Source organism: Aplysia californica, unplaced genomic scaffold, assembly GCF_000002075.1.
Source record: "Aplysia californica isolate F4 #8 unplaced genomic scaffold, AplCal3.0 scaffold00299, whole genome shotgun sequence".
In the NCBI taxonomy this organism is placed as follows: Eukaryota; Metazoa; Mollusca; class Gastropoda; order Aplysiida; family Aplysiidae; genus Aplysia; species Aplysia californica.
Genome location: NW_004797569.1, coordinates 332,105 through 347,732, shown reverse-complemented (window position 1 = coordinate 347,732; position 15,628 = coordinate 332,105). Strand labels below are relative to the sequence as shown.

General features: G+C 40.9%; 1 protein-coding gene across 1 annotated transcript in view; it reads right to left on the bottom strand.

Annotated features, from left to right (window-relative positions):
- LOC101850344 (mismatch repair endonuclease PMS2) overlaps positions 1-15,628 on the bottom strand; it is a gene marked incomplete in the record, with an annotated part of 57,296 nt that overhangs the window by 36,781 nt on the left and 4,887 nt on the right. The window contains 8 exon segments of the mRNA XM_013084515.2: positions 724-808; positions 2,550-2,649; positions 3,811-3,908; positions 5,470-5,548; positions 7,231-7,400; positions 8,138-8,240; positions 11,631-11,733; positions 14,682-14,768. Coding sequence (XP_012939969.1) covers positions 724-808; positions 2,550-2,649; positions 3,811-3,908; positions 5,470-5,548; positions 7,231-7,400; positions 8,138-8,240; positions 11,631-11,733; positions 14,682-14,768 — 825 coding nt within the window.

The window sequence follows — 15,628 nt, the reverse complement described above, 5'->3', positions numbered from 1 at the left end:
CATTTACAATTCTACTATGCTTGAACGAGATATGTCCCCCCTTTGGGAATGGCCTAAAGACACTACAATCAGCGGCACTGCCCCGGGGGGTACCTGTATCTTTCTTTTTCTTAACTTAATACAAAAGTCCAAAGCAGGAGATACAGAGAAATCAATAATTAGACTAGCTGAGATCACTGAAAAACGCCAAAATTACAACGTTGTGAGAAAAACGTCACATGAACTACATCGGTTTATTAAAAAATAGCATTTGTGAGGCATCGTGGTGACATCAGGCGCTCGTCAAAATAATGAAATAGAAGAAAACAATATTTTTCTGCTGGGTTGGCAATTTTTATTTTTGTTTTTTGATTCAACACTTTTTAAGTTTATTTAAAAAACCCATTTCTGTACAGATTTCCCTGAAAAACGTTCACTAAAGGCACAGGAAATGTCATTTTTCATTTCTCAAGGACTCTCAAGCTGTAGCAGTTGCTAAAATTTGGCAGCCATTTTCTCGACAATTTTACCACTGAAACCAGGTGACCCCCACCTTCTTCAATCGGAAATATCTCGACTTCTTTTCAAGATGGATGAGTTATTTGTCATCGCATGCAAGACTACTGAACAAGCTTTAAGATGATGCCATTAACTCCACATGCCCAAAAATTGATGAGCGCATGATTCCACCACGTCGTGACTCATTTCTTTGTAGAGTTCTTTGAAGAACTCAAGAAAACTCACCTTTACTCATAGAAATGTTGAGAGAAATGAATGGATTCTGATGTCGATTGTACATATGGTAGACCTCATTCACCAGTTTTACAATCTGAAATGTCACACAAAAAGTCTGGTTATTCTACCAGTAAGTATTTCATTAAAAGAATTGAAACAGTCAAGACTCAACAGGAGACAAGTAAGTCTCAAGACTGTCCTTTCCCTTTGACAAGAATAAATGAAAATAAATAAACAATTACATTTTATTGATCTGTGTGGGGAAATGATTACAATAGCAAAAATAATCATATCTAGTCCATTAATGTCTGACAAATGACCAATACATCTACAGAAGAGATTATTTTTCCGGCGAAATAGTAGAGTTACAAGAACTGAAGGTTAAGATGACTCGTGGCTTCTGCTGTGGCCAATGAGACCAATTCTGGCAGAGAAAAGTTTGCCACATTTTGAACATTTAAAAGCTCCACTTCCACTTGTGGATGCGCGCAGCGTCTCGCTTTGTTTCAGCATTTCTTATTTGTGAAGCATCATATGATTTGCTGTTCACTGTGACAGCTGCTCTCCAGCTGGGCCTATCAGGTTAGGCTCTCCTATGTCAAAGCATTTTTGTTGAAGTCCTTCAGAGAAATGTTCAGGGTGTCTTTGTAGCGCTAATGGCAAACATACTATACATAGGGATGCCACTCAACTTTTTTTTAAATAGCTGAAAATCCACGCGCCACCGTCTCGTTAACATATGAATATCAATTTGAAACCCAAAGGGCGTACATAGAGAGAAATGACAAACAAAAATAAGCAATGGGTGTACATAGAGAGTCTTCGTTTTTCCTTTATTTGAACATTTGGCGCATGTTGTGGTGTGTGTGTGGGTTTTTTTTTGTTGTTTGTTTGTTTTTTCTCGAACTATAGATTCTATCTTGATCTCAATAGCGGAAAAGCGGATCAAGATCAAAATACTGGAAACACTGGAAAAAAGCGGAAAAGTGGAATCCCAGTATACATAATTAAACACAAATATACATACAAAGAATACCAGATATACAATATTACACCAAGGCAGAATAATTTTTACAACCGTGCCATTGCTAGTCACCACTGGGTTGTGCCCTGACATTTTTTAGCTAGAGTTATCAGGCCTTGCTCAAGGACACAACCCAGTGACCACCCATCTAAACCACACATCGCCGACACTTACTTAACATTATTTTTGAGTCTGCACTCACTACTCACTCGGTCACTATTGAATATTGAATACGTCATTTACACTAGGAAAAAGTTCAACGCATCCTGTTTCTATTCTCTTTGTTTGTAGAGATGACAACCTTTGAGACCAAGCACATCAACTTACAGGACCCCCAGCACCTAAGCATCCTGAGCTTAACTGCAACACACTTTAATCACACCACAGAATATTTTATTTATAGTTTTTGTAAGAGTTTTACGGCACTTGCAACACAATAAGGTCATATAAGTGCCGAAGAATAGATCTGTTACAAGAGAGTAACACACAAAAAAGAAGGAGGAAAGATAAAGACGACAGATGTTTGATGGGAAAGAAGAAGCAAACCACACCAGAGCACCCACCAACCACCCACCCAAAGAATATTTGTTGTAGTAAGGTTTTACAGCACTTGCAATTGCAAAAGGTTATACGAGCGCCAAGAAGTGGATGTCAACAGAGAAGTCCAAACGGGGAATCAGGCTTACTCTGCTCACCTCTCTAGCCTCAACAGCACAAAGTCTGCTTCAACTATCAATCACCCCGGAAATAGCAGTTCACAAGAGAGTGACGAACATACAAAAGCAGTAAAAGAAGGAGCAAATTCCATTACCTTGACAGCGTCACATGGCCTCTTGTTGATAAAGATGAACTGTCGGTCAGAGGTGCTCCTGCCCTGTCCATGTTCACATTTTGACACAAAGCCTTCTAGTCTAGAACAACAGAAAAAGACATTTTGACATACGGTAGAGACCACAGAAAAAGACATTTTGACACAAAGCCTTCTAGTCTAGAACAACAGAAAAAGACATTTTGACACAAAATATATAGAACAGAAAAAAAGAAAATGTTGACTTGCGGTTAAAAGACTAAAGCATTTTGATACAAGGTAGATAGAACAGTAAAAGACTTTGTAACGAAGTAGACAGAACAGAAAAAGACATTTTGACACATATTCAAACCTAGGGACAAAAGAAAAAGACATTTTGACACATATCCAAACCTGGGGACAACAGAAAAAGACATTTTGACACATATTCAAACCTAGGAACGACAGAAAAAGACGTTTTGAAACACAGCGGTCCAGTCTGGAGACATCAGAAAATGACGCAGAGAAGACTCACATTTTGACACATAGCCTGGCATAGAAATTGGTAATATGGCCATGGACAGACTTCTTGCCAGGGGTGTCAAGGACAGGGGTTGTAGTCAAACAAGTACAAATGTAACGTACACAAAGGCATGTTGAAAAAAGAGGTCTTGGCAGACTCGTCATTGTTGAGTTAAGAAAAAAAAAGGGAAGGCACTGGGAGGAGGAGGAGGAGGGGTCACTCCTTGCATTAACCAAAGGAACTTTTGGAAGTACAGAATATGTCACACAAGTCACAAGCCTTTGACCCTGATAGTGCATCATATCATACATGCTACACAGCCACCAAAGTCAATCGTATCAAGTTTCAAACAATGACCCTTTTTAAAAATATTATCTCCATTGGCCTTGGCTGTTACCCACAACACAAAAGGAGAGGAATTTTCTAACACCTTGTCAACCTAATGTATGCTTTAGTTCTGGCTTTGGCATTTCTGAAGTTAAATGTTTTTGAAAGGGCACAGTGGTACCGAGCGACTAAAATGCAAAGAGGATGATAAAGTTAGACAATCCAGGTCTGGTAGGTGTTCTCCCCTTAAAAACTGTGAAAGTTAACAGTCAGCTCGGGTAGCCGAAAATTTTTAAAAAAATTGAAATCAGGGGTAATACGATCGTATTTTCATACAATTGAATAAATATCGTAACGATTCAGCCAAATTCGTAACGCCGGGCAGTCCTGCTACGAGTCTACAGTATTTCAATACGACAACCACATCATAACAACCTGAAGTTTGCCGAAGACAATTGTTGAACTTTTAGGCCGAAGTCAGAACAGGTAGACTCGTCTGGTTCAACCTGGGAGAACTCCAATAAACTGTTAAGCTGTGGAGAGCAAGAAAAGCACTGAAAAGTAAAGGAGAAGCTGCTGCACTTTTCATTTGCCCCACCAGCATGACTGGCTTCGTTTAGAACTACTCAAAGTTTACATTCAGATTCAAGCCTGAAACAGGGCAACGGTGTCAACTTCGTTATACAATAAACTACAGTACCTGCAGTTATACAATAAACTACAGTACCTGCCGTTATACAATAAACTACAGTACCTGCCGTTATACAATAAACTACAGTACCTGCACCTGCCGTTATACAATAAACTACAGTACCTGTCGTTATACAATAAACTACAGTACCTGCACCTGTCGTTATACAATAAACTACAGTACCTGCACCTGCCGTTATACAATAAACTACAGCACCTGTCGTTATACAATAAACTACAGTACCTGCACCTGCCGTTATACAATAAACTACAGTACCTGCCGTTTATACAATAAACTACAGTACCAGCACCTGCCAAAAGCAATCCCATCTATAAAAATCTCTGTACAAAAGAGCTTCTCAGTGGGGATTTCCCATGCACAGTTCTACCTTAAGGGTTTTATCTTGCAAAGTTGGTGCAATTTTGAACCCATGAACCTTTAACTGGCCACAACCAGTTACCAACCTTGCTTTCAGTCTCAAGGTTTAGAAGCTTACCTGCCTTGTTGACTCAGGGAAATTTGATAAGCGAACCTAACCGTTACACCATAGTTACTGGTAGCCCCTGCAACAGCGTAACCGCTACACCATAGTTCCTGGTAGCCAATCCTAACAAGTTATAAATATAACCGTGGTCTGACAAGTAAAGAGGGTTTCCTCTTGGCAGCACTAGCACATTTACTCATGATTAGATGGAGGTGTTTTATGCCCCTATCTTCACAATTTAGATCATTTAGGAGGCAGGCTTCCAAACCTGCCTATCAGTGCCAACCCAGCTTGAGACAGATACAACACCCCAGCAAAAAAATACTGAGATACTCAATAAAATTTCACCCTTCTTGACAATCCAACTCATGCCTGCTGCGTGCAAAAGCAAAGAACCTAAACACTACACAATAGAGGCTGGCGGTGCCCCTACTCTGCTCATTACAAAGTATAGAGAATAACATATGTGTCACGACGCGGTAGAATCAGGCGCTTGTCAATTTTGGTGCATCTGGAGTTATTGGTATCATCTTAAAGCTTGTTCATTTGATCATCTTTTGATGACAAAAATACACGCCTATATTGAAAAGAAGTCGAGATATCTGCAATGGAAGGAGGTCAGGAGTGCCTGGTTTCAAAGGGAAAAATTAGCGAGGAAATGGGAACCAAAGTTTGGTGCTTTCCAAAGCTTCAAAATTCTTGGAAACTGAAAATTTACATTTGCTGTGCCTCTAATCAATGTTTTTCAGTAAATATCCACACAGAAATATGTTTTTAAATGGACATAAAAAGTGTTGAGCCAAAAACAAAAATTACACACAAAAAAGGTCAAACTGGAGGAAAAAAGCTGATACTTTTGATTTCATTATTTTGATGGGTGCCTGATTTCACCACGATGCCACACATATTATGTTCAAACCTGCTTTGGTCCAAATACGTTGGCGATGTTATCCTTCATCGAGGAGTTGCCGTTTGTAGACACAATAGTGGACCGACTCCTGGAAGCAAACATGTAAGGACACCAAAAGATTTTTAGTTTTAGTAAGTGTTTTACGGCACTTGCAACACAATAAGGTCATATAAGTGCCGAATATTAGAGGCGTTACAAGAGAGTAACAAACATAAAAAGAAGAAGGGGAGATAAGGACGATAGATGTTTGATAGGAAAGAAGAAGCAGCAGCAGCAGCAAACCACACCAGAGCACCCCCCAACCACCCACGTAAATATGTAAGGACACCAAAAGATGAAGCTCACTCTCATAAACAAGACTTGCAAAGCACAGGGTACCCACAAGTACAACAAAGATTTTTACTCTTTCCCTACCAGATTATTTTCCTCACAGTGACCTAGCAGCAAGAAGGATGCCTAACATAGTGGTGGTCTGCAGCCTGCTCGCTGGTTGAAAAGTTACTGTCTCACGGGCTGAGTAGCCAACAAGTCACATTATTTCGTGGGTCTAGAGGAAAACTATTCAACGTGACATTTTGCAAATTTTACGGGAGAAGGAAAAAAACGTTCTCTCGTTTCAACAGAACGCAATTCTTGGATCCGAAACTCATATGAAGTGTAGAAAAAACAAACACGGGCTCATTATATAAATCATTTTCTAATCAATTTGAATATCTTCCATTCTTGTTAAATCCAACAGTGTCACTTTGAATACTTTCATCTGAACAAAAGTGTGGGGAAAACTATTCTACAGTGGTACATAGAATAGTTTTCTTTGTTTTTGACAGAGCCATTTGAGAAAAGCATTCTAACTTGGGCACTTTCAATAGTTTTCTTCATTTTCTACCACCGGTAGCAATTTTTGAAGCGGGAAAGTACTTTAACTGCCACATATAATACTTTTCCTCAAAATGGTGAAAAGCTACGGCTCTGATGTTTTAGCACAAGTTGCGTTCCTTGGTGGAAATTGAGGCCATTGAAAAATCTCCATTTCAGCCGACATGTCACTTAGAATAGTTTTCCCCTTGACCCACGATTTGTTATGCTCAGTTTTTTCTTTTTGACAAGAAGGAAGGATGCTGGAGCTGGGCCTCTGGTCACCAAGTTCACAAAACAGCCTCATAGCTCACCTTTGCATGGTGAGTGTTTTACCACACTTGCAACACAGATTGGTCATATAAGGGTTGAAGATTAGAAAGAAGTGTTACAAGGGAGTAACAAACACACGAAAAAAGGGAGATTTTTAAGGAAGATAGATGTTTGACAGGAGAGAAGGAGCAGACCACACCAGAGCACCCGCCAACCAACCACAGCAGCTCATCTTTATTCACAACAAATCCCACAGCTAACGAAAACAAATACAGTGAAAGCCGCTTACACCAACACCTGCGAGACTGCCGGATATTCCAGTTTAGTCAGGTTTTCAGTTTAGAGGGTTTGCTCAAATAGAAGAAAGTTGTTGTTGCTATCGATCCGGCAACATCTGGGCTCTCGCCCTTCTGTCCAATGCCATGTAGTGATAAGTGCAGGTTTGCTGCAGTTGCTGTAATGTTCTATAGAGAGTGTTGTCAATGTTAGGTCTCGGAGGGAGAAGGGTAGCTCTGATGTCATTTAGGGCTAAATAGAAGAATAAACGCGAGGATTTTCTTCTCTTTCAGTTTACAGCTGTTTTCATATTACCCCTGCTCGGTCTAAGTGGACTCCATTGTACTTGTACCGTATACTACTCACCCCTTTGTGGTTTGATTTGAGCATGTAATGCGTACACCTGTATTAACAATACAGTATGCGTTCAAAACCTGAACCAAACGGGCAAATTCCTTCTTCAGGTTGCGAGTGAACTCTTTATGACGCACTGGCAAAGTGTGAAAAATATTCTGCACGACAACTGAGGTGCCTATCTGAAAAAAGCAGCAAACAATAAAAGCAAATCAGAAATTTACATAAGGCACCTTTTCAAAGTTAGTCTTGCAAAGGCATAAACAATTGCATACAATCAAACAAAATAAATTATTACACAGTATAACACGGATAACTCAAATTTCTCGGGACCGGCCTCGGTAGTCCGAGGGATATCTTACAAGGATAAAGAAGGGAAAAAACAAACGGGACCGCAGGCACAGTTCAACAGATGCGTGATTTCAAGTCTTTTGAGTTTGACCTATCCATGTTATCCGTAAACACCATCTCAGGCTACCACAGTGCACTGCCCTATTTTTTAGCAAGGGCCAACGTGTCTACCTCGAGTCAAATTCCAGCAACCAGCGATAAAAATGCAAAAGTTACTTTAAATTAACTGAAAGTTTTCATGTTCTAGTCATGATCTGACCAGTGATGAGGGAAAACACCAGCAACCACCCATCCAATCGCTGGTATTACTTTAATCATCATCATAAAGTGCCAGATCTGAAACAGACATAGGCGATCATGGTTCTTACTTCATTTCTCCGCTCAGATGCTTTAAAAATTGCCTATATTAACCTGGTCTTTCCCTGTCACCCGTCTGTTCAGGTTTTCCAAAGAACAACAATCGAAAAGTTTGGAACAGATATATTCATACGGCTATCTGCTATTTAACTGTAATACATAACAGCAAACAGCAAGCATTTTCTTTGTAAAAAGGGTTAAAATATCATACCTGTCGAGGCGTCGACTTTTGGGAGACAATTCGACCATTGAGATCAAACTCCAACCGTGTTCCGATATCTGCAGCTTTGTGGCGAGTAGAGATAACCATATTGCTGGATGGGAAAATGGAGAAAAAAAGGAGACCACTTTTAATAATCCTTCCAGGAGTTTGCTTTACTATTGGGGCATGAATGAACATTCAGGACATAGTCCAAAGTATCAAAATATAAGGCAGTGGAATAATAATAATAAATATAAAAATAATAACAATTATAATAATAGTAATGATAATAAAAATAAAAATAATAATTTTTCAAAAATAGCATTTGTATAGTGCATATCTCAGTTCCACAGCAAGATCTGTGCGCTTTAAATCTACATTATTATCCCTGCAGACCCTAAAACACTCAGAAACTTTCTCGGCTTCCTGTGAAGCGTACAATGCACGCAGCTCATTAAGCACTCAAACACTAACAAACTGACAAAATCTTTGGCTGTCTAAAGTTGGATCCCCATTCCCACCTGGACAAAGTGAGGAAAATTCAAGTAAAATGCCTTATCCAAGGACACACTGTCAGGCCCCTGATGGAATTTGAACCCACGACCTTACAGTTGCGAGAGCCTAGCCCTAACCACTAGGTTGCCCATGCCAAACAATTCAAGCACACAAACGTCATTGCTGGCCACAGAAATATCCTTTCTTGGGCTAGACTGCAGAGAAACTAACGCTTCGATCTTAGTTTTTTCATCTTTGACTACCAAGGCAGAGCCAACAAAAATAGATACTGCAAAAATTGATGATATAAAAAAGATTCTGATAAAACCGAGACCCTTACCCCAATGCCAGACCTGGCCTTCACCGAACCTTGTAGTCTAAAAAAAAATAATTTTTTTTAAAATAACGCACTTTTGAAGTCTGTGAGACCCGCAGTGTGCTGGCTAGTAGCAAATGCTGGTATCGATACATCTAACATTTCGTGAGAAGGACTGGCTCCTCTGCGTCATTGACAAGGCCACACTGCGATAGCTCCTCCAGGGTGCTCCCATCTTTGTTACGGGCAAGGGTGAACACTCTTGGATTAAGAACACACCCCAGAGACCACTTTCTAATTTAGATATCTCATCCACACTGCCAAACACTGTGAGCTTTGTTTTGTTTTAGTGTTTTACAGAACTTGCAACAGAAATAGGTGATACACTAGTGCAACCTCAAGGAAGAGTGGATGAATGATTGAGCCACAGGTATGACAGGAAGGAGGATGTATGGCCACATGAATAAACCACTGGTCAAAGATCCAATCAATGAGTTGAGGAGGGGAGATCAATCCATAATCTTCCAACTTAGAACACAACATGTACCCCTCAACCAACATCTCAACCGAATTGGAGTAAAGCAGTCTGCTGCCTGCCCACTATGTGACTACCCCTCAGAGACAGTGGAACATCATCTGTTCTTCTGTAGAAAACTAACTGATTTAAGGGGATGTTTTCTTCCCAAGCTACCCCACACATCTAATTGCCTCTACTCCTCAAGACAACAATTAGAACAAACATGCAACTATTACCAAATGGCATCATGCAGAAGAGTTAATGCTCAGATGCTACTGGATCGCTAACAACAACAACAACATACACAAGTGCAGAAGATTAGTGGTGGTACAAGAGAGTAACAAACACAGAAAAGGAGGAGAGATATAAGGATATGTTGTTATGTTGTTGTTATCGATCCAGCAACAGCTGGGCTCTCGCCCTTCTGTCCAATGCCATGTAGTGATAAGTGCAGGTTTGCTGCAGTTGCTGTAATGTTCCATAGAGTGTGTTGTCAATGTTACGTCTCGGAGGGAGAAGGGTAGCTCTGATGTCATTTAGGGCTGTGCAGTGGAACAGGTGATGCTCCACAGTCTCATGTGCATAGTCACACAAGGGACACATTGGGGGAAGTTTTGGGTTTATTCTGTTTAGGTGGGAGTTAAGCTGTATATGTTCTGTTCGTAGGCGAAAGATCGTGGTCTGTTTCTTTCTCTGAAGGCGGTTGATATTGTCATTCCTTTTTGTTGTGGTCATATGTTTGAAAACTGCTCTGCCTGCCTTTCCCAGGGCCCATCTGTTCATCCACTCTTGTTTGTTGTTGCTTTTGATGATTTGTTTTGCAGTGTTGTATGAAGTTGGAGTGTTGGGTTGTTCCTGTCTAGATCCCCGTTTGGCAAGTGTGTCTGCTCTGTCATTTCCAGGCATGTTTGAGTATCCGGGGACCCACTGCATTACTAGGTTGATGCCACAGGATATAAGGATAATAATCTAGATGTTTGATATGAAAGAAGGAACAAACCACACAGGAGCACCCGCAAACCACCCATGCACTAAGAGTTTGGGCTCCCAAACCGCTCTTCCTACACAGCCTCAAAAACATAAAGTCACTTTATGTCGCTAAAAAAACTTCTTTTCAAATATACAGGTGTTTATGCACCCCCATCAACACAGTCTAGATCATTTAGGAGGTTGGCTTCCATCCTGCCTTTTGGGGAAAACGGCTTCCTACCCACCATGTACAGTCTCTCTCTCTCTTTCTTCTGGTGCCTTTGCTTCATAAACGGTCAGCGATGCCGACAGCACACAGGAACTCAACACTTGCTCGTCTGAGCGAGGCCTCAAGCTGGTATAACGGCGGCTGGGCAAACGGCAGTTTCGGTTTCGCCTTTCTCTTCCACTTTGCGCGTGTCGATCAGTGAATGACGGCTATAGCTGTCGAGAAATCGATTGGCGTGTCAATCTGGGTAAGCGCTGTTGCTTCTTTGGCGATGCTGTCAACTTCCTCGTTCCCAGCCAGTCCAGCGTGGCCTGGAATCCACTGTAAGTGGATGGAACATTCAGAGCTCACCATGTACAGTCGACTCCATCTGTGTTGAACTCACTTATATTGATCTTTTTCTAGGGTCCCACCACCTCTTCTTCTTTACATATTTGTCTGCTTTCGTCTCCACTTTCTGCCCCCACACCCTCATCTCCTTTGCCCCCTCCTCTGGGCTCCTGGCTCTTTCTGCAGCCTTTCTACTGCTACTCCTTGGCTCCTTCTTACTGCTGTCTTTCAGCCACATCCTTGATCTTCTGGTAGGAAAGATCTACACGTACTTTCTACTGCTATTCCTTGGCTCCTTCTTACTGCTGTCTTTCAGCCACATCCTTGATCTTCTGGTAGGAAAGATCTACACGTAGCCTTCTCGGACAAAGGCGAAAAACCTCAGAGGTCCCGTGTGCAAGTTGCGCACCTTAAAATTCCCATGGTGGTCTAAAATCGATAAGAGTAAGCTTCGGTCGCCACCTGGGCAAAATCCAAAATTTCCTACCAACTGAAAATCTTTGGTGTGTCCCGCACGCTCATATGACCCTAGGTAGTTGCGTGCGTCGTAATACACTCACCATAAAAAAAACTTGTGTGTGGCCTTAAAGCTTCCTTTTGTCCTGCTCTAAGAGAAAAGTCTGGCATTACTGTAATCATTACAAACCTCAACGCACAAAGGGAACTCAGCGCCTCTCCCCGGAAGCCAAAAGTTGAGACGTTGATAAGATCCTCAAAGTCTTGAAGCTTTGAAGTATGGTGTTTTAGAGCTGAAAAGATTAAGAAAAGCAGTTGATAGTAACAGGAGAAGGAAGGAAAAGGGCCCTGATGAGCACTAAGCTAGTCGGGTAAGTACAAACTGCCCTGTCATAGTTTTAGAAAAAAATGTACACACTGACCAAATATAATGTAAGTTCCTTATCATAGTGTAAAGACTCAGCAACAAGGCATCGGCTCGTGAACTTGTACAGACAATCCAATATGTACTCACACACACCTTAAATACCCTCACAAGCCCAAAGCAATCCCCAAAAGCTAGTGTTTTACTATAATATGCACAGGTGTCATGCAAGTAAGTCCCTACATTACCATCCCCTCCCTCCCTTCCAGCGCAGTACATCCATGTACATGGCAAACTGTCAGGAATTGAATTAAAAATGACAATCAAGAAATCTTGCTGGTGATATGCTACAACAGTGCATTATATATGTGGGGCATTGTGGTGAAATCAGGCCTTCGTCAAAATAATGAAATTTTAAAAATCAGCGTTTTCCGCCAGGTTTGGGAATTTTTTACCGAATTTTTGTTTTATGGCTCAACCCCTTCTATGCTCGTAAAAGGACACATTTCTGTATGGATTTTATTGAAAAGCATTAATTAATAACCTTCAATAACCAATATCTCAACTTGTATCCAAAATAAATGGATTTTTTTTTCATCGAAAGCAAGACAAATGAACAAGCTTTAAGATGTTACCAATAACTTCAAATGCCAAAAAAATTGATGAGCGCCTGATTCCACATCACGACACATATGTGTATACAGTGTAACTTCCAACATGAGAATCCAATATTCTCGAATTCCTGCTTTTCATGTTTGGCTGGAATGAACAAATGAAAATATTAATTTTTTTTTAAAAATCAACACAGTGAAACTAAACATCAATTACAAGACCGGCTTCAGCAGATAAAAAATATAAACTTATTGTTTGAGGTAAAGTTTAAAGTTGTACAGAAAAAGGACACTACATGTGAAGAAAACAATGGTAAACCAAATACTGGTGGGTGGGTGTGTACTGGACAGCCTCCTTTCCTTGCACACACTAGACGAGTGTGCAGAGCTCCTAGGGAGGTTTACTTTAGCGAGTCGCTACCTTAGAATTACACAGTTCTATCCGCTCAGTACCGAGTTTTGAGCAATTTGAGGTAGAAAATTTTGAGTATCACTTCATGTCAAGCTTTATTGAATGCAGTTCTTCGAATATCTAGATAACGACTCCCCATAATCTTACGATTTTGATAGAGAAGACAGAACATTTGGCTTCTGACCTCATGGTCTTAGTAACTCAAAACGACCTAAACGTCAGAGATAGAACTTTGTAATTCTTAGGTAGCGAAATGTCTCCATTCTTATGCTGGAATTCAGAGTCCACTCAGCCCAGGTCTCAGGTTTGCGGGTCGGCCCCTCTGCCTCCTAAATGATCCAAACAAACCATCTACTACAGGCCTGCCCCATGCTCGAGGCACTTCGAAGGAAATATTGGCCCAACCCTAGACAGGAAGACCACAAACTCTAGTGGAGTCTGGAGGGCCTGCCATGAACTACAGCCTTCGCACTAGAGACTGGGATGTCAATTTACAGATGAACGTGAAGAAGAAGAAAGACCCAAATTGTTTCGATGAGTGGGCAGAATATCTAAACAATTTGGGGAGGAGGGGGTCAAAGGCTGACAAACCACGGAAGGGAGCAAAGTTACCAATAAAGACTGCTGAGCAAAGGTAAGGGCTTAACTCCTCTATCAACACTAGTATTAGATTATTTAAGAGGCGGGACTCTGAATTGAATGTCCATCTACGATAAGACTGAACCAAATGGGTTGAGAGCCTTGAAACCCCACAAAATGAGCTGTGTTCAAGAACGCCCAGTCCAGGATTTGAACCAGGGCCATCGGCTCCATAGTATAGCTTGATACTATCTGAGCTAATGGAGAAGCCTGCTGACACAAGTAAGAAAGCTTTCAGATACTAACTGAGCTAATGGAGAAGCCTGCTGACACAAGGAAGAAAGCTTTCAGATACTAACTGAGCTAATGGAGAAGCCTGCTGACACAAGGAAGAAAGCTTTCAGATACTAACTGAGCTAATGGAGAAGCCTGCTGACACAAGGAAGAAAGCTTTCAGATACTAACTGAGCTAATGGAGAAGCCTGCTGACACAAGGAAGAAAGCTTTCAGATACTAACTGAGCTAATGGAGAAGCCTGCTGACACAAGGAAGAGAGCTAATGGAGAAGCCTGCTGACACAAGGAAGAAAGCTTGATACTATCTGAGCTAATGGAGAAGCCTGCTGACACAAGGAAGAGAGGTAATGGAGAAGCCTGCTGACACAAGGAAGAGAGCTAATGGAGAAGCCTGCTGACACAAGGAAGAGAGCTAATGGAGAAGCCTGCTGACACAAGGAAGAGAGGTAATGGAGAAGCCTGCTGACACAAGGAAGAGAGCTAATGGAGAAGCCTGCTGACACAAGGAAGAAAGCTTGATACTATCTGAGCTAATGGAGAAGCCTGCTGACACAAGGAAGAAAAGCAGTATGAAGGGAATTACTCCAAAAAAAAAGAGTAAATTATTCAAAATGACTCAAAAGATTTCTCATTGTTTCAGACATTTCTTTACCTGAGTTGAACTCCAACTATGTTGGATTTCAACGCTTAGTTGATGAAGCACAGGTCATTTCAAACAGAGAGACCCTGGCAGGACGGCATTGCTTTTTGTTTCCATTTTAGAAAAGAGTTTTACAACACTTGCAACACGATGAAGGCATACAAAGGTCGGAGATTAAAAGTGTTGCAAGAGGGCAACAAACAAACAAAAAAGGAGAGATGGACGACAGGTGTTTGATAGGAAAGAAGGAGAAAACCACGCCCAAGCACCCGCCAACCACCCACACAAAGCTTCTACTTTTGGAGAAAATGTAACGGTCCCTAAAGGCAAACAACTCACTCAGTCCTTCAAAGTTGACTTCCTCTACACCAGCTCCGTTGTCAGTGACCTCAATACTCTCACTCCCATAGTCTTTCAACTTGACTTCTGCAAAAAGAGAAAAGCCGTAACAAAACAAGTGCACAATAATTACTTGGCATTACATCATAAATAGGTAAAAGCAAAGGGATTTGAGAATTTCTTCAAACAAAACACCTGATCATTTTATCGAAACTGTTGTCCAAAATTCTTAACCCTATCTGTACGTCGTGTTTTACTATCATATCCATACGACATGGGGAACTCTGGGCCACCACTTTCCAAAGAGGAAATTTACTCCGAACTCGTCAATCCAATCCATACGTTTTGAATAGCAGTCCGCCAAAATTATTTTTTGAGAAATACTGAAAATTTTGTTCAAAAAGATCTTCGTACTAGAAATATTCTAAAATGTGAAGAATACAACCCCGGGGGTACAAAATGACCCCAGGGCATACAGATAGGGTTAAATAACAGTTCAACTGCTCCATGAGAGATGACACAGAGAGAGTGACAATGAGAAAATCCAGAACAAACAAATCATACCTTACTGTGCAAGGCAAAAAGAACAGAAATGTCACTGAAAACAATTTTTTTAAAGTTTTTAGTAGAGGTTTAACGGCACTCGCAACAGCATAAGGCCATATGAGCGCCAGAAGATTAGAGGTGTTACAAGAGAGTAACAAACATAAAAAAGAAGTAGGGGAGATAAAGACGATAGATGTTTCATAGGAAATAAGAAGCAAACCACATCAGAGCACCCGCCAACCCCTCACCCTGAAAACATTAAAACTTAAAATCAACATCATGTTTACAATTATTCAAAAAGTTCACTTAGTGAAGAGACAGTAGCAGATTTTCTATTTTCTTGAACCGTAAACCAAATTTCTGTAAAGATAAAGAATACAAGTATCTCCAACTCCTCCACC